Raw genomic sequence first — 26,020 nt, 5'->3', positions numbered from 1 at the left:
TGTCTGGTCGGAGAGGATCGGTGTCATTAGGAAAAGAACAACGTTTCCCTGAAGGAACTCTGCAGAGCTGAGAGGAGAGGGAAGAGGGAGTGTGTGTGTTGGGACAGGGAGGCGGGGAGATAAATGAAGACGGGGAGTCACAATGAGTTGTGAAATAGAAGGTTCTGGAGAGCCTCCATAAAGACACTTTGACACAAGAGAACCATTTTGTTATTCTGGACCTTTTAGATGTAAAAGGGGAAAGAAGGGAAGTGTGTAGCTCGTTAGGCACATCAGTGGGGAATGTCAGATGTTCATGACTTTAGAAAGGGCACCAACTGTGCTCTCGTGTGTCTGAAGGCACACCTTTGCAGTGAATAAAAACGCTGATGTATGGACATACTTGACATCTTCTTCCTTGTTTATTCTGTCCTTTCTGTGTACATGTCTCCTGATCAGATCTAAAGAGGAGAGGTGAGAGGGTCCAAGAGTGTTAAATTGTATCAGTTAGCAGGAATCCTTTGAAAAGAGGAACAAAAGTGATTTAAGGGACTAGTGTGAGCTTTGTGTTTGTAACTTTCAATTTATGTTTCTTTCCATAAGTTTCATAGGAGAATTTACAAAGGAATCCCACTCCAGCTCAGAGGTGAAGTCTGGGCACTGCTCCTGGAGATCCCAAAAATGAAGGAAGAGACCAGAGACCTGTACAGTGTGAGTACCAAGAGCCAGCCTGGCGTTTTGAAACCATCAGTCATGGTTGTATTTGTAAGGAAAATTAATACCTCGTTGCAGCTTTTCATTTGCAATGCAGTATTAATAATAGATTTACAGTGTCACTTTTAGAGGTTTTAGGAAAATAATAGCAGAATTCAGTTTATCCAGCAGCTGCGTGTGTATGACTGACTGTTTTCTTCTTTCCCCCAAGATTGTTACAGCATTTCTAGGTTTTATTATTTGTTAATTAAAGTGACCAGCAAGACTTGTAAATTGGCCAGTGCATTAAATTTACCTCCTTGTCATCTCAGCTATAGCCTTTCTAAACCTAAATTTTATATTAACCTTTGGAAGGAATAAGAAATGTATATCTAAAAATAAATGTTCCTCTGAAAGTACATATAAATAGAATAAGTTAGAATAACTGAAATGAAGAAAACTTATCATTTAAACCCAGTATTAATTATAAAAGGAACTTTGGAATGCTCTTTTAATACCTTCCTGCTTATGAATAAGTAAAATTTCATCAAAAATAAGGTACCCACGGTGCATGGGTTTATTTCTGGGCTTTCTGTCTGGTTCCATTGGTCTATGTTTCTGTTTTTGTGCCAGTACCATGCTGTCTTGACGACTGTAGCTTTCTGGTATAATCTGAAGTCAGGAGGGTTGATTCCTCCAGCTGCATTCTTCTTTCTCAAGACTGCTTTGGCTATTCGGTGTCTTTTGTGTTTCCATATGAATTGTGAATTTTTTTGTTCTAGTTCTGTGAAAAATGCCATTGGTAATTTGATAGGGATCGCATTAAATCTGTAGATTGCATTTGGTAGTATCGTTATTTTCACAATATTGATTCTTCCTACCCAGGAACATGGAATATCTCTCCATCTGTTGATGTTGTTTTTGATTTCTTTCATTAGTGTCTTATAATTTTCTGTGTACAGTCCTTTTGTCTCCTTAGGTAAGTTTATTCCTAGATATTTAATCCTTTTTGTTGCAGTGGTGAATGGGATTGATTCCTTAATTTCTGTTTCTGATTTTTCATTGTTAGTATATAGAAGTGCAAGTGATTTCTGTATATTGATTTTGACTCCTGCAACTTTGCTAAATTCATTGATTAGCTCTAGTACTTTTCTGATACTATCTTTAGGGTTTTCTATGTGCAGTATCATGTCATCTGCAAACAGTGAGAGCTTTACTTCTTTTCTGATCTGGATTCCTTTTGTTTCTTTTTCTTCTCTGATTGCTGTAGCTAGGACTTCAGAACTATGTCGAATAATAGTGGTGAAAGGGGATATATGTATACCTATGGCTGATTCATGTTGAGGTTTGACAGAAAAAGCAAAATTCTGTAAAGCAATTACCCTTCAATAAAATATAAATAAATTAAAAAATTTTTTTTCATCAAGATGTAAGGTTATAAATATTGGTTAATTTAAGCAGTTACTTTTTTTTTGACAAGACTTTTAAAATTAATTGTTTGGACCCTCCACAGATTATGAATTTATGTCCTGGGATTTTAGAGTTTCAAATTATTTTAAATGATTGATTAGATATTGATTTGGCTGGAAAGTTTGTTTGGGTTTGTCTGTTAGATGTTATGGAAATTCAATGAGAATAAAACTACTTTTCCTTAATCTACTAAGATGTTTCTCAAACAGTGATAATGGTGGTGGCTCCTGAGCAGGTGCTCTTACCTACTGTTTCTACCGTTCTTTTATCTGAATCTCATCGTTATCTGTCTCTCTGGGGTCTTGTGATCTGTGTCACAGATGGCAGGGGTCTGGCTACAGTGCTCAACAACCTCACCTGAAGCCTTAACAAGGCTGAAGAATGTTGTCGGCCAGACCCACAATGAGGTGGCTAGTTTTTCATCCAGGTGCTTTCCACTGTACTTCTGCCCTCAGGTTTATAGGCTCATTGGATCCTATTTCTTTTAAGTAAGTGTTTATTCTTTATTATTGTGACATTCATGGACTCAGTCTCAGAGATTACCCGAGAAGTTGCTTACCTCCTTTCGTTAAGATAAATATGCTTAATTTCTTGTAGTCTGCCCTTAGCTTGTCACCATTCTAGAATATAAATAATCTTTCTGTTCCATTATTTTTTTACCTGCTTAACTGGGCTTTGCTTCTGTCATGAGGTCTTTTTTGTGTTAAGTGTTCTTGTCCTCTAGAATAATTCATATTAGAGATGTGTTTGGGTGTTTTTCTCCCTTTCAACTAAATTGTATTTTAAAGCATATTTTATCATGTCTCGTCAAGCATTTCCTTTCTGGGGAAGTGGTTGGGGGGGGGTGGTGAGAAGCAGAGGGCCTGTGGGCTGGAGAGGACACAGACACGTGAGTAAGATGCAGGGGAGTGGATGCCCTGAACTTGGGGCAGACCAGCCTTTCCCTCACTTGACTCCCGAACATCATCAGTTGGGCACTTGTCCTCCTGATGGGGGATTGGAAGGGTGTTTCTTTAGGAATCTGACCAGCCCAAGAAAATAACCCCAAACTCCTGACTGTGGGGGAGGCCGGGTGAAAGCAGCTGGACCACTCTGCAGTGAAGACAGTTGTGAAGCCCGTCTGCACACAGAACTTTCCATCAGCTTTCTTGTGTCTTCTTTGAAATACAAGCAGACAGTGAGGAGAGGAGCTAGGAGCTAGCATGGAAAATGGGAACAAGTGGAAAAAGCAACTTATGAGAAACAGACCATAGAGCAAGAAAAAAACAGAAGAGCTATTGCTGATGTCTTCAGAGGGATAAAAAGAGATATTGCATCCATAAAACAAGTATAGGATGCTATAAAAGGAACATTTGAGAACAACAGAGCCTATGAATATAAAAGATGATAATAGAAATGAAAAATTCTAGAGGAGGGTTTGAAAATGACAAGTGAAGAAGTTTCCTAGAAAATAGATTGTGAAGTCAAAATTCAACTCAATGAGTTTTTAAGATTGAAAAGATCCATCAAATGCCCAAACCTGTAGCTAAAAATAGATCCAAACCAAACACAGAAATTACAAGTTTCAGAACTTAGAGACAGAAGCCCCTTTCTTATAAAGAAGGAAGTAGAATGGCAGCACTGCAAGCCAGAAGACAGTGAAGGTGATGCCTTTTGAGCAAAAATACTTTCTAACTTAGAATTCTAAAATAGCCAAATAGCTAAGAAAGAAGGTAGACTTAACAGACATTCAGAGTATCAAAAAATTGATCTTCCACACATCTTTTCACAAAAGCTACTGGAGGCCAAGCTCCTCAGAACAAGGAAGTAAACCAAGAAAGATGTGAGATGCAGGAGCAGGAAACCTAAGCAAAGCAAGGCCTCGCAGATGTTTGTGAAGGGGAGCCCCTGAGCAGCTGGTCCGGAGGCCCTGGGAGCCGGCTCTGTGGGGAGTAGAGAACAGGAGGTGCCTGTTCTCCTGGAACAGCCAGGAGAGGTGACAGCAGCCTAAAGTGAGCCTGGATTGAGCTAGCAACACTTTATAGAAAACTAAGCCAATTGAGAAACGAGCAACCGGGCAGTGATAAGCTCCAAGAAAAACTAGAACATTATGTTGGAAAGAAGAAAGGAATCACCGTGAACTGCCTGGCTTGCCTGGGAAGAGTCTTAGCAACACAAACTCCAAACATTCTCCATCCAAATGAAAATCTAGCTGCCCTGAAAGGATGGGATGGGGAGGAGGCAAGGCAGGGTGGTGGTGTGTGGACAGAGGGAAACCTTTCACTGTGCACCTTTTTATGTTGTTTTTATTTTTGAACCATGGAAGTGGTTTTCATAAATCAAAAAAGTTTTTTAATGATAATTATTTTACTGTTTGTCATAGACTTTTTGACATTTGATTTCCATTAAAATGTGCTTTCTTCTCCTCTTTTTTCCTCTTCAGAAATTAAAACACAGAGCACGGGGTTGTTCGCCTGATATCAGACAGATAGACCTTGATGTCAACCGCACATTTAGGGACCATATCATGTTTAGAGACAGATATGGTGTGAAGTAAGTAAAGTTTAATATTATGGACTATGAATAGCATTTACAAATAGCCTTTATCAACTTGAAATGTGAGTGTTTGGAATATCTTATATAGGTGATAATTTTGCTTCCACCTCTGAGGGTTTAAATTTTGGCAGATCCTTTGGTCCATATTATGTAAACTTTAGGATATAACTTAGCTTAAATTTTTAATCTTTGACATATCTGTGCTATACTATTTGCTATAAAATCATTTTATGATCTAGAAATTCTTAAATATATGGTAGATACTCTTATTAAAAATCTCAGAAAAGAAATGAGAGATTTTGTAACTTTTTGAGAACTATGTCAGTAATAAATGCATTCTTAGCCCCTGATTCCATGCACAGTTGAAACTAAAAAAATGGGAAATGAGTGAATAAAATGACAGTGGCTGTTGGCTGTTTAGGAATGAAATGTACAGTTTTGTTGTCCTCTGTGTCAGTTAAGTTTCAGCCAGAGAAATAGAAACCAGTAAGAGATGTAAACTAAGGGGTTTGCTGTGAGGAGTTCGCTTACAGCCTGCTGGAACTGACTAGCAGGTTCAAGGTCCATAGTGCAGGTGTCAGGAAGCGCCTTCAGAGCTCTAACGACCTTTTGACCGATTGCATCAGGGCTTCCCAGATTATGGAGGGTAATCTCCCCGACTTTGAGCCAACTGATTGTGTGTTTTGGTTACATTTATAAGAGACCTGTTTCACAGCCGCACCTCCATTAGAGTTTGAGTATCTGGGGATTGTAGCCCAGCCAAGTGCACATAAGAAGCTCACCATCACAGACCACACTCATCAACTTAATTTTTGAGTAAAGACAATAAAACTGTACTTCCTAATAATATTCTGTACTTCCACAGCTATCCTGGTTACAACTCAAAATATGCCAAGTGCCCATAAGAAGCTCACCATCATAGACAACACTCATTGACTTAATTTTTGAATAAAGACAATGAAGTTGTACTTACTTATAATATTCTGTACTTCCACAGCTATTCTGCTTACAACTCAAAATATGCCAGCCCCTCCCGACAAAATGATGCTGAGTCCTTGGGGATATGTACTCCTTTTGCTTTGATACGTATAACCTAAATGCTGTGAATAAAGTCAGCTATTATTAAACATCTTATGGTAGATGGGAACACAAGGGAAAAGAGAAGGAGCAAAGCACATTAAAAAAATATATGTATATACACAAACATATTGATAGCAAAATAAGGAAAAAGTACTCAGATGTAGTCGTCATCTCCGTGACTGGGCATGTGGTCACTGCTGGTCATACTTAGCTTCCACTTCCCATCCCACGTACCCTTGGCCCTCAGCAGGTCCCTTGGCTGCTGTGGGTGCTAAACCTTTGTTCCTGAAGAGCCTGCCATTAGCAGTCCTGCCTGAATTTGATTGTGGTGGTGTTCCATGGACTTGAATCACGGGGTTTGGTTGTACTCAGAGGCACCTTCAGTATTCTCTGTGTCCTAGACGTGCCTCTTGCTTACGTCCACCATGTCCTAGCACCTCACCTTTCCCCTTAGCGACCAGGATCAGTCACTCCAGCCGGTACACTTGCCTCCTTTGCGTGCTGATTGAGAGGCATGAGGAGCCCATAGTGGTAGGGGTGGCCAACCTGGCTCCCAGTTCAGTGGAAGTGTTTGTCTCCTAGTGGGGACACTCCTGTCTTTGGAGCCAGGACCTCTAGAGCAGCAGAGCCTAAGGTTGATGGAGCAGAAAGCAAACGAGTTGTTAGTGGACAAGAGGTCACAGTGGGTGGAGCCTCTCCTGTTCCCACACTTGGATCCTGGGCCCTGAATCCTGGCCAGGGGAGAGGTGATGTCAGTCTTGGGAGCTGATTTCCAGCGGACACAGCCCCCTAGGGGACATGCCCCCACCCTGCAAGGTGCTGCAGGATGCTGGCCCTGTGAGTGAGGCTTCAGAAGGCTGGTCCTCAGCTCCGTCCAGCCGGCCCCTTCTGTGGGGATGTCTGTAGTGAGAACAGGTCACAGAGAGGACAGCAAGTTGAAGACATGGTGAGGTGCTTTGTGCTTTTTGTTATAAGTCCTTTCTGTCAACATGAATGTTATCTAGCCTCAAGTTTAGGCTGTGTAGAGCACTGTTTAAATTTGAATTTGGGGTCATTTCTTTATAATAATAGTAGCTTTATCTGGATTATCTATTTATCATCAGTCAAACTGTTGCTTGTATTTTTTTTAAGTTCCTAATTTTAAAAAGGTGAAAAAACTAAATTGTGTTCCATGTAAATTTCTTTCCTCTAGGCAACAATCCCTGTTCCACGTTCTTGCTGCATATTCTATTTATAATACGGTAAGTCGGCGCCTACCTGCCCACAGCTCTTTGAGCTGTGTTCTGAGCACCTGGAGGAAATCTTTGGGCCTCCTTCCTGAAAAAGCCCCCTTGGCCTGTGTTGCTTCATCTCAGGACTGGACGGTCTGTGTGGACCTTCCCAAGCCTCCCTCATCCGCCCCACGGTATCAGAGCAGAGCTCTTGGAAAGTGGGAAGAACCACAGTGTGAAAGCAAAGCTCACTTTTCCCCTCCTTACCACAGGTTGCCTTTTTTGTGGTGGTGTTTTTCTTGTTTTTATTTTAAGCACTTAGGACTGGGAATCAGCAGGGCAAGAGGGGCAGGAAGTAGTGGCTAGATTAATTCTGCTTGACTCTTGGTGACTCTTCGTTCCCCTGGGAGGTTACCTTTCAGAATCACATTTCATTTATTTGGTGAGGTCCAGATGGCAGACCGTAGATACCTACTTGCTGTCTCCTGGAGTAAGCTGAAACTAAATGTTTTGGTATTAGAACATGTTATTCTTAAGGCATTGATTTCTCTTGAGGGAGAGAGATTTGGAGGAAGAGATCAACTATTGTTAGCACCAGTATAGATGCCAAGTAAACACTTCGCTGACTGGATTCCAGGAAGGACACCTTGAACCTTGAGGTGTACCTTTTCTATTGTAATCAAAACCTTTAAGTTACAAGAAACAGAAATGCACTCAAACTAGGGCAAGTTAAAAAGGAATTGATTAAAGGGACATCTCACAGAAGTGAAGCTGGGGTGGCTGTTGCAGCTGGAAGGTGAGAAGCCTACAGGGAGAAGAGCTCCTCTTTCTGTCCCGCTCAGGGCCACGTGGCGACTCCGTCGCTGGAAACTTCATGGTACTGTTTCTGTCTTCAGGTGTGTCTCTCTGCCTGCTTATCTGTTTTTCTTAGGCCTCTGTTGCAGCCATAGCCTCAGTGTGGGCATTCTGTTCAACTACATACCACCGTGTATGTAGTTGTGGCTTTATTCAGTTTTCCTGGAGAAATGAGTAAAATTGTCAAGCAGCCGAATTGGTGATTCCCTGGGGTTAGGTGTCCTCGTCTCCATGAGCTGTGGTTCACATGTCACGACAGGGATCCTTAAGGCCATGTGAAATTATGTGTAATTATGGGGAGAACGGGCAGTTCTCAGGGAAGGGGCTTAGACTGGAAGGGTACCCCAAAATGTGTCTCCATAAGGATCTGGAAATCTCGAGGAGAAAAGACAGCCAGTTGGGAACTGTGCAAGGAGAGAAATTTGCCAACATCTGAGCAAAGAGGAGGAATATTGAGCTGAGAATCACACATAAAACAAATATAAACAGTGCTCTTTACAGAAGGTGTAATAACAGTATTGAGCAGAGGTCAATAAAGTCCTTTTAGATTAGACTTGTCCACACTTCTGCATTTATTCTTCAACACGAACATAGTCGTTGATAGCATGTGGCTCAATACTGTGATGATTGTAATATTTCTTTGTAGAACTGCGCATTAAGTAATGTATTTAGGCATTTTCTGTTTTCTGCATCAGTTTTTCATACCTGTATGTACATGTAATTTGATCTTAAGAGCACCGGTTTCTCTGTTCTCGTTTCTGTTTAGGAGGTTGGATACTGTCAGGGGATGAGCCAGATCACAGCCTTGCTCCTCATGTACATGAACGAGGAAGATGCCTTCTGGGCCCTGGTCAAGCTGTTCTCAGGCCCCAAACACGCCATGCACGGTATGAGGGCCCTGAGGTTGATCCTCAGCAACAAACCCGGGAGGGAGAGACAGGCAGGTTCGAACAGTCAGACTCGGGGTGATGCTTGGTGGGGTCAAGTACAGCAACTTGTCTTAGGGGCGTGTTTAATTCATTAGTGTTTATTACTGATCTCTTATTTAATTCTTCACTGAACTTTTCTAAGCTTTTCTGTTCACATTTATATTCCTTCGTCTTTACTACCACATACACTATTGATGTTTTAAAATTATTTCCTTACTTGCCCTGGTTAGGAGAAACTAGGTTTGGAAGAATTTAGGAAAAACTGAATTATTGGAAGCTTTTGATTGAAACTGTTGGACAGTCATGCCTTCAGTGAAATGTCTACTGTTGATTGGATATTGTGATTTAAACCAGTTTGTTAGAGAATATTAATTGAGAAATGACACTCAGGTGTTTAAAGGAAAGGTCCACAGTAATTTGGTGTGTCAAATATGTGTTTTAGTTCTTTCAGCCTTAAAACTGATTCCATCTTACAGTAAAAAAAGCTGATAACATATTCTGGGCACTTTGATATTTCAAAGCTTGCGTAATCTTTTTGTTTTCAAGATATTACACTGTTTTGAATAATATTTTCCTTATATTTGCCAAGCATATGCAATAAACTTAACTTGAGAGAGTTTGGATTGAAACTTCTCTTGAATATAAAAGTGGCATTTGTCCATGTCATGCAAAATTATTTTCTCAATGCCACTGAGTGTGATAATACCAAATTAAAAACAGTTTTAACACTAATCACTCTTGAGAATGGACCATCATTCTCTTTGTGAACATTGAAGCTTCATGTGGTAGGGAACCTGCCACAAGTTAAAGTGATGTTTTAAATTTTCAAAACTATGACCTTCCATAGTATATTAAATCTCACATTCTTACCATGTGGTTATTGTTGAAGCAGTGTGTTTACATGTGTATGTTTGCGTTTAGCTATCTCCTTCAGTGTTTCCTGTGAATTAAAAAAAAAATAAATACTATCTGCATGATGAGTGTTTCTGGACACTCTGCATTCCATAAGTGGACTCCAGTAGTAAGACACGTTACATTGAGCTGCCACTCAACAGTATCACTGCAAAAGCATCTTGAAGAAACACAACTCTTCCTTAGTCTTTATTTTGCTTTAGCGTGAGATGGCATTGCTGATAATCTTGGAAGTACAGTGGAATATTAACAGCTTAAGTAGTCTGTAATTATGTGGAATACTGTCCAGTTTTAGAAAATCCATCTCTCTTAACAAGCCGGATAACTTGCTTTCAGTAATTATTGTCACCAGTCTAAGCTATGTGTGTGTGTACTCAGTCATGTCTGACTCTTTGTGACCCTATGGACTGTAGCCCACCAGGCTCCTCTGTCCATGGGATTTCCCAGGCAGGAATACTGGAGTGGGTTGCCATTTCCTTCTCCAGGGGATCCTTCCGATCCAGGGATCAAACCTACATCTCTTGTGCTTCCTGCATTGGCAGGTAGATTCTTTACCACCGCACCACCTGGGAAAGCCCCAGTTTAGTCTACAAAGCAGTATTTATTTTACTATTCTAACATTTACATTTACAAAGCAGTTCAGGTCATTATTATGGGTAAGTTTGTACCTAGAGATATTTGTTTCTAGATCTGCCTATGAAATTTTTTAACTGAAGGTTATCTCAGTTCTTTGCATTTCCTATATGAAGCTGTTATAACTCACAAAAGTGTCAAGTGAGGGCTGAAGCATGAGACTTAAAATAGAAAGTCTGGGACCCCACTAAAAACGAAAGTGGTATCTTAGCATCCTTGAGCTCATGTTTATTATTGAAGGAATTGCCTTTTTCAAAATCAGGCTTTTCTTGAGTTTCTTCCAACTCCCATTCCTCTCAAATTGACCATGAAAGTGGCAGAGAAAGAGAGAGAGAGATACAGATTTTTTTTTTTTTAATGAAATCATTTCACCAGAAAGTATTACTAGGGGAGGAATTTTCTATCTCTGGAGATTTTTACACACTCCTTAGAAAGCTGAGAATCAGTTAAGAAATAGCCCTTCCCCAAGGATCTTAAAGCAGTGCTTCCCAGCAGTGTTCCTCAGTTTCTTGCAGGGACATAGTTTTACGTTTTGGAAACATGTGTTCTGTGGGGAAAAATTGGACTCCATGATCAGATAAGTCTGGGAGATGAGGTAAACCAAGAAAAACAAGTGTCTTTAGTCTGTAAAACAACTTAGAAACATTCAGAAGCTAATATGCCTGTGAACATATGCAAAAAAGGGTATATGTGACATACAGTATTTCTCCTGGATTCTTTTAAAAACATAGAACACTTATTAATGTCTTTTGAAGTTACCTAGAACCCAGGCTGAAAAACTCATGGAGAAATCATAAATTCATTGTGTATGTGTCTTTTTTAATGGACTATTAGAATATCTGAAAGGAAACTTGTGAATAAAAATAGATGTAAATTTCCATGAGTTACATACACAAAGTTAATACTAACTTCCCATTTACAGTTACTTCCTAGAAATCTTATAGATTGTACTGCATAATCATTTGGGATAGAATATGTTAACATTGATCATACAGTGCCCGCATGTTTTAGCTTATGTTAAATATCACTTATAAAAAGATTAAAAAGTGTTATTAACCTGGGAAGCATGGTTACTCCAATGATACTGTTAGAGTAAGCCTGAAAAAAGTAATACAATGTTTGTTTTATATAATGGGGAAGCAAAATAAGTAATCAAGATTAGAATAATTTATAGAAGAAGTGTGTGTTTAAGACATCACCCAGTTTACATCAAGTAAACAGATAATCTTGATAAAAAGCTTCAGTTTCCATTTTTTCTTACTTTCTTAGTTTTCCTTTTAATTCAGAAATACTCTGTCCTGTTTTATACTTTTATAAGGTGATAGGCGATCCTTAGCAAACACATACTAAGCTATAAGTTTTCATTAATCAAAGCTTATACATAATTGTTTCCTTGGAGAAAAGTAAAAATATTTGGGTAGCTACTCAGTTTGTTTTTCTTGTTGTTGACAGCTAAAAGATAAAAGAAATATGTTGCATTTTAAACTAGGGATTTCTGTTGTTCTTATTTATGAAGTATTGTTTTTATGTTTGTATTCTAGGATTTTTTGTCCATGGTTTCCCCAAACTCTTGAGGTTTCAAGAACATCATGAAAAAATACTGAATAAATTTTTGTCCAAGCTTAAGCAGCACTTGGTAGGTAGATATGACCTTGACTTACACCCACCTATACCAAGAATCAAGCTGGAAGACTTGAGTGCAGCCGTTGGTCCCCATTACTCTGTTGGTGTGCAGTCTCATCCATTTCATTGACTGAGCAGTTACAGTTCCCAGGTGCTCAAAGGACATGAGCTTTGTGAAATGTAGTACCAATGAACTATCACAGCCCTAACTCATAGCATCAGTCGTCTTTGAAGCTGATATATAATAATACAAACAATTTAGTTTTTAAGGATATGTGATTTCTCAGTGATTTAGGAGGTTTTTTAATTGCACTAAAGTATTTGCACTAAAATATTTTAAGGATCATACAGACTCGTCCTCAGTGAATGACATGCATACTCCTCTGAAAAAATATAGTAATTTGGTAAAGCAAGGATGCTTCCTTTTAGAATATATTAAAAGAGAATCAAAGTATTGTATAACAGTCTTATCTTATGAGGGGTTGGTGTATTCTCAGGGTGATTTTAAAAAGTACAACTGAGGAAGAAGAGGGAGTTGGAAGAGAAAAAGGGGAAATACTCCAGCACAGAGGAGATTTGTAATGAATGGTTTTGTTTAGCTCTGACAGCTACCTCCAACAACCTGCCTAACTTTTAGTATTTATTATATCGTCATATTTTGTGTGCAGCAATCCAGAAATTATGAAATTTTTGTTTTTTCCAGGATTCTCAAGAAGTCTACACAAGTTTTTACACAATGAAATGGTTTTTTCAATGTTTCCTTGATCGGGTGAGTATTTATTTAAAAAGTCCAATCATAAAATTAAAAATACCAGACGAGGACAAACTGTTCATCTTATTTCTGTTTTGTTTTAATTATAGACGCCCTTTACACTAAACCTCAGAATATGGGACATCTATATCTTCGAAGGAGAACGAGTTCTTACTGCTATGTCTTACACAATCTTAAAATTACACAGAAGTAAGAAAGTGTTTAATTATAAAGATTTCACAAAAATCTAGCCTTGTTTTAAATCTTAACTTCTCATTACCCACCCAACCTACCTCAAGGTCATTTCCTTTTAGTAATGAGTTTAAAAATTCTCTAAAATCAGTGAGGAAATTATCTTCAGTTGGTAGTTTTCGCGCATTGGTTCCTCCTCGTGACTAGAAGCTTACTGATCGCAGAGTCTTTTAATTCTTTTCTCTGTGTCCGTTTCATCTTCACGTTTAGGTAGAATGCAGTATGTTGCTCTCACTAATAACATTCCTACTAGTTATTTGTTTCCACGGTGTGTGTGTGGGGGGATGTCCCTTATTTTTTTCATCGATCTGATTCTTTAAGTTTAATAGGAAAAGGGAGAGACCAAAGAAGCCAGGCCCTTTAGTTAACAGGTCTAGAGAGGGCGTTTTCTGTGATTGCTTCACCAGGAAGAGCGCATCCAGCCCCACATCACAGACCAGAGTTGGGGGCCCTCCCCCACCCCGTGTGGCTGCTTTGTAGCCTCTAGCAAATACCCTCCAGGCCCACAGTTGTCCAAACTGCAAAAGACTGTCAGTTGCAATATTGCAAGGGCTCGGTAAATAGGACATGCTGTGCCTTACTCTGAAAGTCAAGAAGTGAGAGTAGATCTTTATGAATGAGGGACCTTATTCATCTTAAAGTCTTAAATGACCCTTAAAATTTATGGTGCTCCTTTTGTGACCATGCAGAGAAGGGAAGAGAGGCTCCACGTGGTGCCCCTCACCCAGCACCTCCAGCCTACGGCACAGCCTGGGCTCACGTTCACCGTATACTCTGCCCTCTTGCCTTGTTGAACGGTCATCTCTTCAGTTTCCCAGCTCAGTGATACATTAGCTTAGTGCTTGGGATCATGTTCTGTAGTTTTCCTCCCTGTGTGGCTTTGTTCTAAGAACGTCCTTGGTACTTTGATAGGAAATGGTTTGATTACTTACTTGAAAAGCATGGTCTTCAGGAGAACCAGATTATTCAGATTCTAGATAAGACTGAAACTTTAAAATCACATCTGTGTTGTTTACTCTGAGAGAAGAGGATTCAGAAGTCTTGTGGTTCATTTCCCTGCCTCCCCAACACCAAACCACCACCCCAAGATGAAACAGTTTGGCAGTGAACTGTTGCCCAAACTCGGATCTGTGGTCATAACCACAGGAAATCAGTCAGTCTCCGTTCCTCCCCTCTCTCCACCATGTCCTTCTTTTCTGTCTCTCTGGATTATGAACTGACCAAGATGTAGAACAGAGCCATACTCTGTGTTAAGGTATATACCTACTAGTTTAACATTCCTTTAGCAGTGAGAAAGCCCCATAACTCGCTTCCTCTTAAATTGTGTTTTACTTACGACTCTTGATTAATTTTGACAAGTAAAAAGTTTCTCTACTCTTTGTAAATTAACCTTAAGCATAACAACCACTTTATATCCTACTATGTCATTAGGTTAAACACTGGAAAACGTTTGCTGTTGTGTATTTTTTCATTAGGAAGACAGAGATCAAGGACTTCCATGAAGTTCCTTCATCATATAAAGCTTCAAAAACTATGTCTTGGCCAATAGTTACCTGAGGCTCTTAAGATTTTTTTCTTGTTTTTTTCCTAATTCACTTACCAATATTTAGAGGCACTGTTATTTAAAAAAAAAAATCACACTGTGATTTTAACCAGTAAAAGAAAAAAAAAAGAAGCAACCTAAATGCCCAGTATTAGAAGACTGATGATTAATAAATTTAGAACATACACACAGTGGACTCTTATGCAGTTGTTAATAATGACAGCATAAAATCATACTTGTTGAAGTGAGAGGTATCAGTGATATACACCGTTGACTGGGGGAAAGCAAAGAGGTGAATAACATGTAAAGTATCGTTTGTTTCCTTGTTTGTTTTTTTCTGTAAATTGAACTGCACGTAGACACATCTGCTTGTAGTGCATTGGCATAAGTATCAATACAGATAAAATTAATAACCCAGATTTTCAAGAAATTTGGAGAGTGGCATTGGTGGTTTAGTGGTAGAATTCTTGCCTCCGAGATTTTTGAGAAATTCTGAGACAGTTAAAATACAGACCTGGAAGTGGCTATGCCTGTGGCAGTCACAGCTCTGTATCAGGAAAACACATACTCATCCGGGGTGGTCTTTGTCAGTCTACGGTCTCTAGGAACTCTTGCTCTGGGGAAATATTAATACCCAGGTATGGTTATCTTAGACCTGTGAGAAGGTATATAGCAGCGTTCACCTTCCCCCAGTTCCCCAAAGCTACCTGCTTTTCTCTATGACCTGCTTTTCTGTGTGCTTTAATATCAGGAAACAGTTTTGTCCTAACTGAGTTTTGTTGATATTCACAAGGCCGTTTGGAAGTTGAATGCAGTGCACTCTTAAAAATAGACATCAGAATAAAATACATTATCTTCTCAACCTAAAGTAGCCATTGTTTATTTTTCTCAACTTAGAACATCTTATGAGATTGTCCATGGAAGAACTTGTAGAATTTCTTCAGGAGACCTTGGCAAAGGATTTTTTCTTCGAAGATGACTTTGTAATAGAGCAGCTCCAGATTTCTATGGCAGAACTGAAGCGGGCAAAGCTCGACCTTCCAGAACCTGGTAAGGAAATAGCCAGACACTTTATGCATAACTTACAGTTCAGATCAGGAGATACTGTACAGTTAACATGGCTCATTGTGGTGTGAAAACGTCTGCATACTTGTGATGACATCATGTAAATCAGTGTTTACGGCTTCATTATTTTAAGAAAGAGCAAATATTCATTAAATCTGCCTCTCCTCAGAAAATTAGGAAGTTTAATAGATAATGTTGTTTCAACAGAAGTTAACCTTAGCTTTAAGTTACCATAACAATAAGCACTCTTTACATTCATCATCACTTGTAGAACCACATGCAGTACTGGATCAAGTAAAAGTCCCATTTTATAGAAGAGGAAATTGATACTAAAATGCTAAAAATATGAAGCCTGCAGATCCTGCAGATAGCAGTACTGCTCCCAGAGTCTGAGGTTCCTGACTGCTCATCCCTGGTTCTTTGCAGTATGCTGCAGTGTAGATAATGTATTTTATTGACTTATTCCAAAACATCTTTCAGTGCATCCTGTTAGGTTTCCTCCTCGGTGCTCTGTTGGGGATTTACCAACTAAAAAGAAAGACCTTCCTGTCTCAGGGTGCAGGGGGAGACCCGGAATTTATGCAGTAACAGTGGAGTGTGAATAGAGTCCTAGTAGAGCTAGAAACAGGGTAAACAGGGACGGGTGGATGAAGGGCAGTGTCGGATGAGAGGGAAAGAGAAAAGAAAATGCAGAGACAGCACAGTGGAAAGAAATTTTCAGAACACACTTTTGCTAAAAACCAAGATGCTTTGCTTTTAGTTATTTAAGTGCAAGGAGTCTAATGGGTGTTTCTCCGAGGTTTGTTTTGCGTCATCAGGGTTCACCAGAAGATGAGCCATCACTGCAATGGTGGCGTGTGGGCCTGGGCCCTGTGAGGCCAGCACCTCTGCTCCAGGAGGTCCCTCCTCTCTCATATTCTGTTGTGCCTTTCTGCTGATTCTTTCCTGTTACGGGGAATGCGTTTGGAGTAGCAATTACTAACTATGTTCTTGCGATTCCAACATTTATTTTTAAATGACTTACCTACTTTTAAAAAGAGTTTAAAACAAGTTTTAGTATAAGACACATATATTAATAGGAAAAATATATATATATACTAGAATTGTTTAAACATGAGAATAAAATATCCAAACCTGTGTAATGGAATGGATTGATTTAGCATCTGACTAGCAGCTAGTGTTATTGAATGTCTGCTCTGTGCCACATTCCACATACATTGTCTCATTTAATCCCTCAAATAACTTTTAGAAAATACTCAACCTCAGTCTACTCATGAGAAAACCTGGTAGCAGTAGTTGGTAAGATCTTTTTCCAGTAGAACGCAGATGGAGGGGGTGGGGGGCGGATAAAAGGAGAGGGGTGGATAAATAACCCCAGAGCTGGGTTGTTCTCTGGGCTGATGTTCTCTGCCTGGATAGAGAGCCGCAGTGGTCTTCTGAGGCAGGCAGTCTGCGGGACTTGCAGTTGCGTGTGGTGTCCACTGGGTGGTGACAGAGACCTGAGTAAGATGGATGATGGAGCAGCCAGAAGGGACTGAAGAGTCTCCCTTTTCTTTTTTTTTTTAATGGATGCTAAGGCGTGTTCTTTTTGTTGGTTTTTTTTTTTTTCTTTTTTTAAGAAAAAAGTGTTATTCAAGAAAAATAAGAAACTTTCTGAAATATATCAAGTTACAGTTCCTTTTTTTTTTTTTTTTGAGCAGAGTAGTCTAATTCTTGGCAGTGGCATAAAGATATTTACCCTTTATGCGATGGAACCCTAGTGCAAAGTGTCATTAGCGTGGTATTTTCACAGAAGCGTCCGTGTTGTGTGTGATGGGAATCACGCTGCTTTCCCACTTCTTCATTTAAACTCCTGGTTTTCAGGGGGAGGAAGTGAAGAATAGAATTTTAGGCAAGGAGCTAAAGTGAGGTGAGCAGAAAACAATGTCACGTCTATGGAAAAGAAGTCCAGAATGAAAGTATGGGTAATAAATATTAATACTTATTGCCTATTTATAGCCATCTGTTTGATATCAGTTATGCTTGAATCTTTTAGTTATACCCCGTTGCTTAGCGGTGAAAGGAGATCCTTAAACCAAAGACCAAATGCAGCAGTGTGTGTATTGGGCACATTGGTGGGGGTTGTGGGGGGGGGGGGGTGTGTGTGTGCGTAGTTTGAATAGTTTGAGATGAATCTATGAAAGATATTGTCCAAGAATGTTTAATGCTTATAGGGATCTACTTGTGCAGGAAAAGGGCAGAGAATATTTATCAGCACATGAGACGATGGTGTGTGTACTTCAGAAAGGAATCATTTTATAATGAAGTCGGAGAATAGTTTTCTTCGACCCCATACTTAGACACAGAGGTCAGCTCTCCTGGGCGCAGGGCCCGTGGGCTTTGCTGCTGTGGTTGCCAGGCAAGGCCTGGGCCTCACTCAGTCCAGCAGCGGCCTCGGGAGGGCCAGTGCTCTGCTGTGGGCATCTCCCGGCTCCCCGCCCCATCGCCCCCGTGATTCTCCCTGATTCTGTCCCATCCTTCCCCTCCCCTCTTCCCCTTCCTTCTCCTCGGGTCCCTCCTCTCCACCCCTTCTCACTCCTCTTCAGAGACAGGGCCCTTCCCACCACCACGGAGGCCCTTAGAAATGTGAACAAGTGTACATTTGCTTGCCCTTGAACTGCTGAGGATTTGCGCTCTTCAGGGGGGTTGGGTCAGTCACGGGAATAAACTGAACGTGGCAGGATCCACATGCCATCCATCAGCGGCTGCTGGTAGAAGACAGAAGTGGGTGCGGAGTCATGGCCCTACTCTGCTCCCCAGACACAGGTCACTGTGGACAGTAGTTGCTGTCTGATGCTGTTTTAAGTTATGCAGATCCCAGCACTGCGGTCCGGCCCTGGTGCCTGGGAATACACTTACCCCTCCCGCGTAGGCCTCCTAGCTTAACCTTCATTACTGTCCATAATATGGGGAGGAGTTAGGGTTTTTAAGCACTTAGGTTTTAGAAGGCTCTTTCTTATATGCTTGTCTATTGCATCTTTCAAAGTACTCTCCTTTTTTCCTACTTATAATCTTTATGGGAGCTAAGGGGCTGTATCCTCTAAATATCTTTATTCAGTTGAGGTATTCATCGTCACCTCTTACAGAGTCCTCGTTCCTAGTGAGAGACTGACATTCAGCAGTTAATTATAGACACCATGTCCTTTTGTTTGCACTGGATTTTTTTTTTCTCCAAACCCTGCTACATGTAGTTTCTTAGCTATAGAGATCTTGGGTGTTTATAACTGTTATGTTTCTGTACTTTTTATTTGAATGATACATCATTAATTAAGATTAATTACATATGAACGAGTGGACATTTTGTCAAAACCTTACTTGTGATTCTGTTACTATTTTAGACACTATAGGAAAGACTGCAAAATAAGTAGTGCAGTCGCACTTTGAGCCGGTTATCGACTCCTAAGGTGAAAAGGAGATGTATTATGGGTGACTGTGAAAGACCTTTAAGAAGCGAGTTTTTGGATGTTTTAGAACAATTGCAGATTTTTTCCCTCCTGGTGTGGATTTTGGCCTCTTGACCATTCAGTAAATGGAACATGCTAAAATTTTCTTTTAATTCTAATATGATGTGTAGATGCATAGAATATTAATGTCTCTTCTTAGAGAAATGCGTATATTGGCTTGAATATAAAGTAGTGTTAAGTGTAAGGTGAATACTTTTCTTACCCTTTATATTGAAAAATTAAAAATCCCTCATATGTATAACACATACCTTTCCATTTTGCTTCAGGCATGAAATTACCACCTCAGTCTATTACTTCCTCCTCATTTTTTCATTCCTTTTCTTGAGAAATACAGGCCTTATATTTGTAATTCCGCATTTTACCATGCATCCTATTAGTCTTTGCTGATGCATGCCTTTTATGTATCCAGAAGATTTCACGATGGAAATCTCTGGATATGAGAACATAGGGTAGGATATGATGTGGTGTTATTTTCCCCAGATGTTCAGTTCTCTCTTTTAGTCTTCTTTCCTCCCTACTTCTTTCCACTTAGAGCAGCTTTGTTTATTTTTTTATTTATTTATTGCAGTTTCATATGAGAGTTCCTTTGAGAAAGAGAATTTCCTTTTAAAAAGTTTAGAAAAACCACTGAATTAGGAAAACAGAGTTTATTTTTAGCTCAGTAACTCTGATTCTGACAGCTCATCTACTTAAAGGTTATTTACCATCATTTTCTGCTCCCTCCCAAAGAAAAACTCATTGAACTTTTAAAAATCTTAAAATTATAATATGTGGGTAAATAATACAGTTATTATCACCTAAACCATGAGCTACATGAAAACAAGGTGGTATCTGCCTGCTTACAACTGTGGACCCATGGCTTCCTCCTAACTATTTGTTAGTTGGGGGGACATTTGAAGAGAGAAACGACTTATTTTTAAGTGAGAATGTATGATTTTGTAGTGACAGGTAGAAAGCATATATCTTAAACTTTGGAATTTTTACAAGTGAAATCTCTCATCTTTTCAAGATGGTATTTATGGGTGTTCATATTATGGTGGATGGTTTTTAAACACTCTTCACTAAATGCACATTCCTTTAATTCTTTAGTTTTCTGATGTTATTTGAAATGTAAAACTAAAAGTATCTAATATGATTTTCTCCTTTTTATTCTTTTTTCCTTTTTTTTTTTTTGCATTTAAAGTAGGACCTTATTAGAATATTAATTTGGAGGTACAGAATATTGTTTCTTTTTATCCTGTGGAGTTACTTGAGAGAATAATAATGAGCTATTTGGGTACAACTTGGAGTCACAATTGGTCATCACTTGACCTTTAAACTTGGCAGACTTGCTTGAAGTTGATAGAAACTATTTTACTGAGATTCTAAATTCTTTTAGTTGAGGAATGCTTAAGTGGAAGGAATGTAATGGTAAGACATTGAACTACTGACCTGTAAGACTGTTTCAGGAATAGAAATGAGAATATCAGCTTTGCATTTTTGAAAAAGCAGGTAATCATACAGCTTAACAAAATTTAAGAATCATCTTACACGATTCTGTGACCCTTATCATGGGGCTTTCCTGTTGGCTCAGACTGTAAAGAATCTGCCTGCAGTGCAGGAGAGCCAGCTCTGATCTGACGGTCCAAAAGATCCCCTGGAGAAGGGAATGGCTACCCACTCCAGTATTCTTGCCTGGGAAATCTCATGGACAGAGGAACCTGATGGGCTATACAGTCCATGGAGTCCCAAAGAGTGGGCCACTACGGAGTCACTATCACTTTTTCTTACTACTCATATAAGGTTATATAAAATCTTCCCATCTGTACATCTGTACATTTTGGAATGTTTTCGTGTCAATCACTAAAAAATGCTTCTCCTAAGCTACTAAAATGCTGCATGTCTCTGTGCAGGTATGCATGTTGAGTGTGCATGTGAAGAGTAAGCAGTAATTCATTCATGCAGGTCTTAGGTTTGGTACCGTTTGGTCATGCACATATGGCACTTATGAATGTGTCTTTCCCTTTAGGCAAAGAGGATGAATTTCCAAAGAAACCTTTGGGGCAGCTTCCCCCTGAAGGTCAGTCGGCTGGTGTCACTCACCTGAGCAATGGACAGAGGAGCGTGGGCAGGTCGAGTCCTCACCCTGGCGGTCGGAGAGGAAGCGGCTCGCCCCACAAGAACCACGACCCTTCCCCGCCCCACCCACGCCGGACCGGCACCCCGGAGAGGGCGAGGCAGCAGCGGCGGAAGTCGTCGGACGAGGAGGGTAAGAGGCTTCGCGACGAGGCTGAGGCGCAGGCGCAGAGGAGACTCCCGCCGGCCGCCCAGGACGGCTCCGGGCAATACAACCACGCGGCGGCCAATCAGAACAGCAACGCCACCTCGCGCGTGCGGAAGGAGTTCGCGCCCCGATGGCACAAGCCTTCCGAGGCTGCAGTTCTGGAGAAGACCACCAGGTCCGCCGTGGAAGGCCGGAGCCGGGCCGCACCACCCGCGCTCGCCGACCCGCGGGCCCCACACGTGAGGCAGCAGACGAAGGTGCTGGACGCAGAGGAGGGCAAGCGCGGCTCCACCGCCTCGCAGTATGACAACGTGCCTGAGGACGGTCCGGGCGGCGCTGTGGAGGAGGCGCTGGAGCGCGCGCGGGCGCAGAGCCCCCGGAGGCCCTCCGAACCCGGCGCCAGCCCGTCCAGGGCCCCGCCCAAGTTCGCGTTCAAAGTCCTGCCTACGAGTTACGCCCCGCACCCGTTCCTGCCAGACGGAGAAGACCGCGGGGCCGCGCACCCCCCTGTGTACAGTAACCCCCCCACCTACCAGGGCAGCTCTCCAAAACGGGTCCCTGCCGCCAACAGCAGCTTCCCGTTCCCCCCTGGGGCGCACACGAATCCTTCCCGGAGACCTTACGGCTCCGCGCTTCCAGTCAGCGCTTCTCCAGAGAAATCTCACAGCCGCCCGACTCCTCTGGTTCAGCCGTCGAGTCGCATAGAAGTTCTCCCTGTTGATCTTGGTGCCGGCGGATATTCGGGCAATTCAGGGTCCCCAAAGAATGGGAAATTCATCCTTCCTCCAGGGGATGGATTGCCAGATAACAGAAAATGGTCAGAAGTTGGTTACACGTGGAGACCAGAGATGCACGGACAGCCGTGGACAAGAGATGTCAACCGTGGCCACTTGAGCAGTTTCCCAAGACACCCCACGTTTCACCACACCCCCTATCAGGACCACGCCCTCCCCGCAGTCTCCGTAGATGGTCCAGTGCGGTATAGAACTTCCCCAGCTCTGGAAGACGCCACTTCACCCGGGTTTCAGTATTCAGGGCCCTCACCTCCAGCGTATCACTACAGAAATCGGGATGGACTCTCTATTCAGGAGTCAGTATTGCTGTAAGAATTCATCTGTACTTGCTGCAGACAAGAGAATAGAAACCGTATGAGACCTGAATTGCTACGTTTATAATTGCCAAAGCAGTATTTTATACAATTGTAAAGAACTCGCACAGTTCTCATGTATGTCAGTAATAAGAATATATGGAAGTGATTTCATCCCCACCTAGATGCTGCCTAACGATGAGCTTTTAACGTGCATCATCACTGAACCCATTAAAAGGAATTTAACCTGGAAATATAGCAATAGCATTTAGGGATGCACGCACAGTTTCATTTATATCTTTCTCCAAAATCTGAATATTTGTACTCTCTTAGCCCATTCTATTTTGAGTAATGTTACAAAGCACTGAAAAGCAGTAGAATAGGTATTTTTAAGGCTCTATCTAGTGTATGGTGTTTTTTAATAGCTACTATATAGGCATCTACCCATATACAGTCAAACACAGAACTAAAAAAATGTTTGAAGAAAAGAACTTTCAATGTAGATCCATGGAATAATTTATTCTTCTTTTCCCTAACTTACCTTTTAGTCAAGTTTTATCCACCACCACCCGCCCCCCCCCCTTGTATTTTTAACCCAGGTCCTAAACTGACTTGAGAGTTTGCCCTGACTTAATTTGGGGTCTCATGGAATGCTCAGCTTTCTCATTCAGTTTTCAATTTGAAAATTAAAGACATTGGAGAGGAAGGCTAACCAGTTAATGGTGCTTAAAAAATCAGTGCAGTTTAAGTTTTGTTTTCAGAAGTGCAGCACGCAGTGTGTCCGTGTTCACAGAGAAGTCAGCTTTCGTGTGTCTCTGCCTTTTTCTGGTCTGACTCCTGTAAAGCTCAGAGCAGAGTATGCTTGCCAGACGCCCAGAGAGTGTGCGCATAACTCTCCAGTGGATGCCAGCTGAAGTTGCAAGTTACCAATCATCAGTCACTCATAGCAGAACCAACTGCTTTGAAATTCATTTGAAAGCAGGATTAACAATATGGTCCTTTCTTTCTTCTGTCCCTTAAATTCCTGTGAAACCTCCCTACAAAGGGCAGGGTGATACTTACATGGTCTTTTCCTGGCCCTCTTCCTTTAAAGAATGTAGTCAGTGGATATTGCTGCTCTTAGGCCGTTAAATTATTGCTTTGTAAAATTGTAAAAAATGATTCTAAGTATTACTAGGAATCTCAGATTTTGGTCCTTTTTTTTAATAGCATGGCTATCATATTTTCAGAAATCTTTTTTTGGTTGGTTGTTTCAGTTTCATGGTAACAAATCAGCAATGTCTTTCAGAATGTTCTTTTACACTACAATGACCAAAACGGCAACCAAGTTTTGGGCACTCCAAAAAAGTATGTCTTTGGATTTCACTGGAGAGCTTGTTTTCACCCTCACTTTGCTCTTGTTCGAACAGTAGAGAACAGAAAAGCTAACATTGATCGTTCTTCTTGTAAGTTGGGGCTTTTAAGCTTTCAAGGTACAGAAGTATATGTTTTAAAATGAGAGTAACATTTGTTTAGCTAGTGGATGTGACAATATTTTTTATGTATATAATGAGTCTAATGTAATTTTAATCAACTTGTTAATGATGTTATTAAAGGGCAAAACAAATGCAGCGTGTTAGCAGCTGAGCACTGCACAGAAACTGACAAAACCCAAATACCACATGGCTCCTGATTGAGATCATGTGGAAGCTGAGAAATAAATGTATATAAAAATGTAGCTGGGGATGTGAACTCCAATTTTAAACCATGATTCTGTGACTTGTAATAATCCAAGCTGTACAATTTAGTTTATGATAGCAGCATCAGAGCTGCTTCAAAATATATATATATCAACAGTGGTAAATACTGTAGATTTATATATATATATATATATATATGCAAAAAATATATACACACACACACACTATTTTCTTATGTCATCTATGACTTTTTTTATCTGTATACTTTTTTTGATGTGATTGTTTTTAACATGCTGAAGAAGTATATTTTGTTTGTGTCTTTTATGTGCTTTTTTCGTATGGCATCTCTGAGTTTTCTAAACCTTGTTCCCTTCTAACTGAGTAGATATGACCCAGTATTTGCCTCCATGCCTATATATATTGCAGTTCTATGTTACATGCTCTACTAGTTTCCAGTAATTGTGTATTTAGAACCATATCACCTGCCTTTATTTAATCAGCCATTTTTAATAGCTTACAAGTCTGTTAGTGTGTGAAGTTCACTCAGTTGTGTCCAACTCATTGCTATCCCCATGGACATATAGTCATGGAATTCTCCAGGCCAGCATACTGGAGAGGGTAGCCTTTCCCTTTTCCAGGGGATCTTCCCAACCCAGGGATTGAACCAGGTCTCCCACATTGCAGGTGGATTCTTTACCAGCTGAGCCACAAGGGAAGCCCTTTTAATAGCAATAAGGTATTATTATTTTCAGTTTTCCCCCATTGTGAAATGTAGCTGTTGGTTTTTCAAGTAGGAAAATTTAATTTGAACTTATTTTGCCACCATCCAGTTTTACTCTTTCAAATTTATCTTTTAATAAAAGATAAATAATGAAATGTTAAAAGATGGAATAATATTCATATAGGAGATTAAGTATATTTAGAAAAAATCTGGTAAGGATATTCATTTTTTTCTCTAGATATATACGAGGTAAATATTTTACCACCATTAAGTCTTTTCTTCATAGCAGTTTTGCTTAACACAGTAAGCACTTTGATATAGTTTATATATTTTAATAGTTTGAAAAATTAAAGAAACTAGACCTAGTATCTCAAAGAGTTTTAAAACTTAAACTCTTCCAGGTGCTTATGTTGTTTCCAGGACGTTTAAAACAGAAGACAGCTTTGGGAGCCGACAGATGTCTCTGCTGTCAAACCAGACATCCAGGGGAGGAACAGAATTACTCTCCTCCTGCCCTCTAGGTTCTCCATCCAGACCTTGTAGATTGGGCTGATAAAGGACAGACAAGCAGGAGAAAGGCAACCAGAAGGTTATTAACATGTGTGTCCCGCCTTCGCGTGGTATCCAGTTGCTCCAAGGGAGGGTTAGCTTTCCCCAACTAAGCTTTCTCCACCCAGCTTAGTTGGGGAAAGGGATGGGGAAGAAGGCACTTAAAAGCAAATGACTTTCTAGAAAATAAATGGGCCGTTAGCAAAGCAGATAGGAGAAATGATCATTTGTCCTGGGGGGCTGAGTGGGGTGTCAGAAGAGGAGATTATGAAGTTGCCTGGGGAGTGGATTTATGACAATTGCATTCTTTGGGAAGGCTCTGCTTTTAGGCAGGTAAAGGATTTCAGGCACTCAGATAACTTCAGCTCAGAAATCATTCGTACCCCCAAAGTGGCATGCTTTGGGGTGGCAGGTCCTGATCCCCTTCACCATCAATGACAGAATGTTTCTCTAAGGAAGGAAGAGAGATTCAGTCAGTGGGACATCTCCAAAGAAGAAAAATAGATGTTTACAGGATGTGATATGATTGTTTTAACTTTTTTTCATTTTAAGAAGATTCTGATACTAAGTGTTATGTCACAGTGAGTGTCACTTTATATTTGTAATCATTTCCGATCTTTGTCTCAGGGCTCGTTACACCATAAGCACAGAAATGATGCCTCGTCAATATTTCGCTAAGATCTCTTT

General features: G+C 40.5%; 1 protein-coding gene across 8 annotated transcripts in view; it reads left to right on the top strand.

Annotated features, from left to right (window-relative positions):
- The window catches only part of USP6NL (USP6 N-terminal like), a 140,189-nt gene extending 115,820 nt beyond the window's left edge, over positions 1-24,369 (top strand). For all 8 annotated transcript variants that reach the window (XM_020892951.2, XM_020892970.2, XM_070471969.1 and 5 more), the window contains 9 exons: positions 583-690; positions 4,565-4,674; positions 6,950-6,998; positions 8,590-8,710; positions 11,839-11,933; positions 12,624-12,689; positions 12,782-12,881; positions 15,364-15,516; positions 21,043-24,369. In XM_020892951.2, the coding sequence (XP_020748610.2) occupies positions 583-690; positions 4,565-4,674; positions 6,950-6,998; positions 8,590-8,710; positions 11,839-11,933; positions 12,624-12,689; positions 12,782-12,881; positions 15,364-15,516; positions 21,043-22,403 (2,163 nt within the window). In that variant the 3' untranslated portion in view covers positions 22,404-24,369. The remainder of the gene's footprint in view (positions 1-582; positions 691-4,564; positions 4,675-6,949; positions 6,999-8,589; positions 8,711-11,838; positions 11,934-12,623; positions 12,690-12,781; positions 12,882-15,363; positions 15,517-21,042) is intronic.
- Positions 24,370-26,020: the final 1,651 nt, after the last annotated feature.

Source organism: Odocoileus virginianus, chromosome 9, assembly GCF_023699985.2.
Source record: "Odocoileus virginianus isolate 20LAN1187 ecotype Illinois chromosome 9, Ovbor_1.2, whole genome shotgun sequence".
Lineage (NCBI taxonomy): Eukaryota > Metazoa > Chordata > Mammalia > Artiodactyla > Cervidae > Odocoileus > Odocoileus virginianus.
This window is presented reverse-complemented; position numbering and strand designations above follow the sequence as displayed.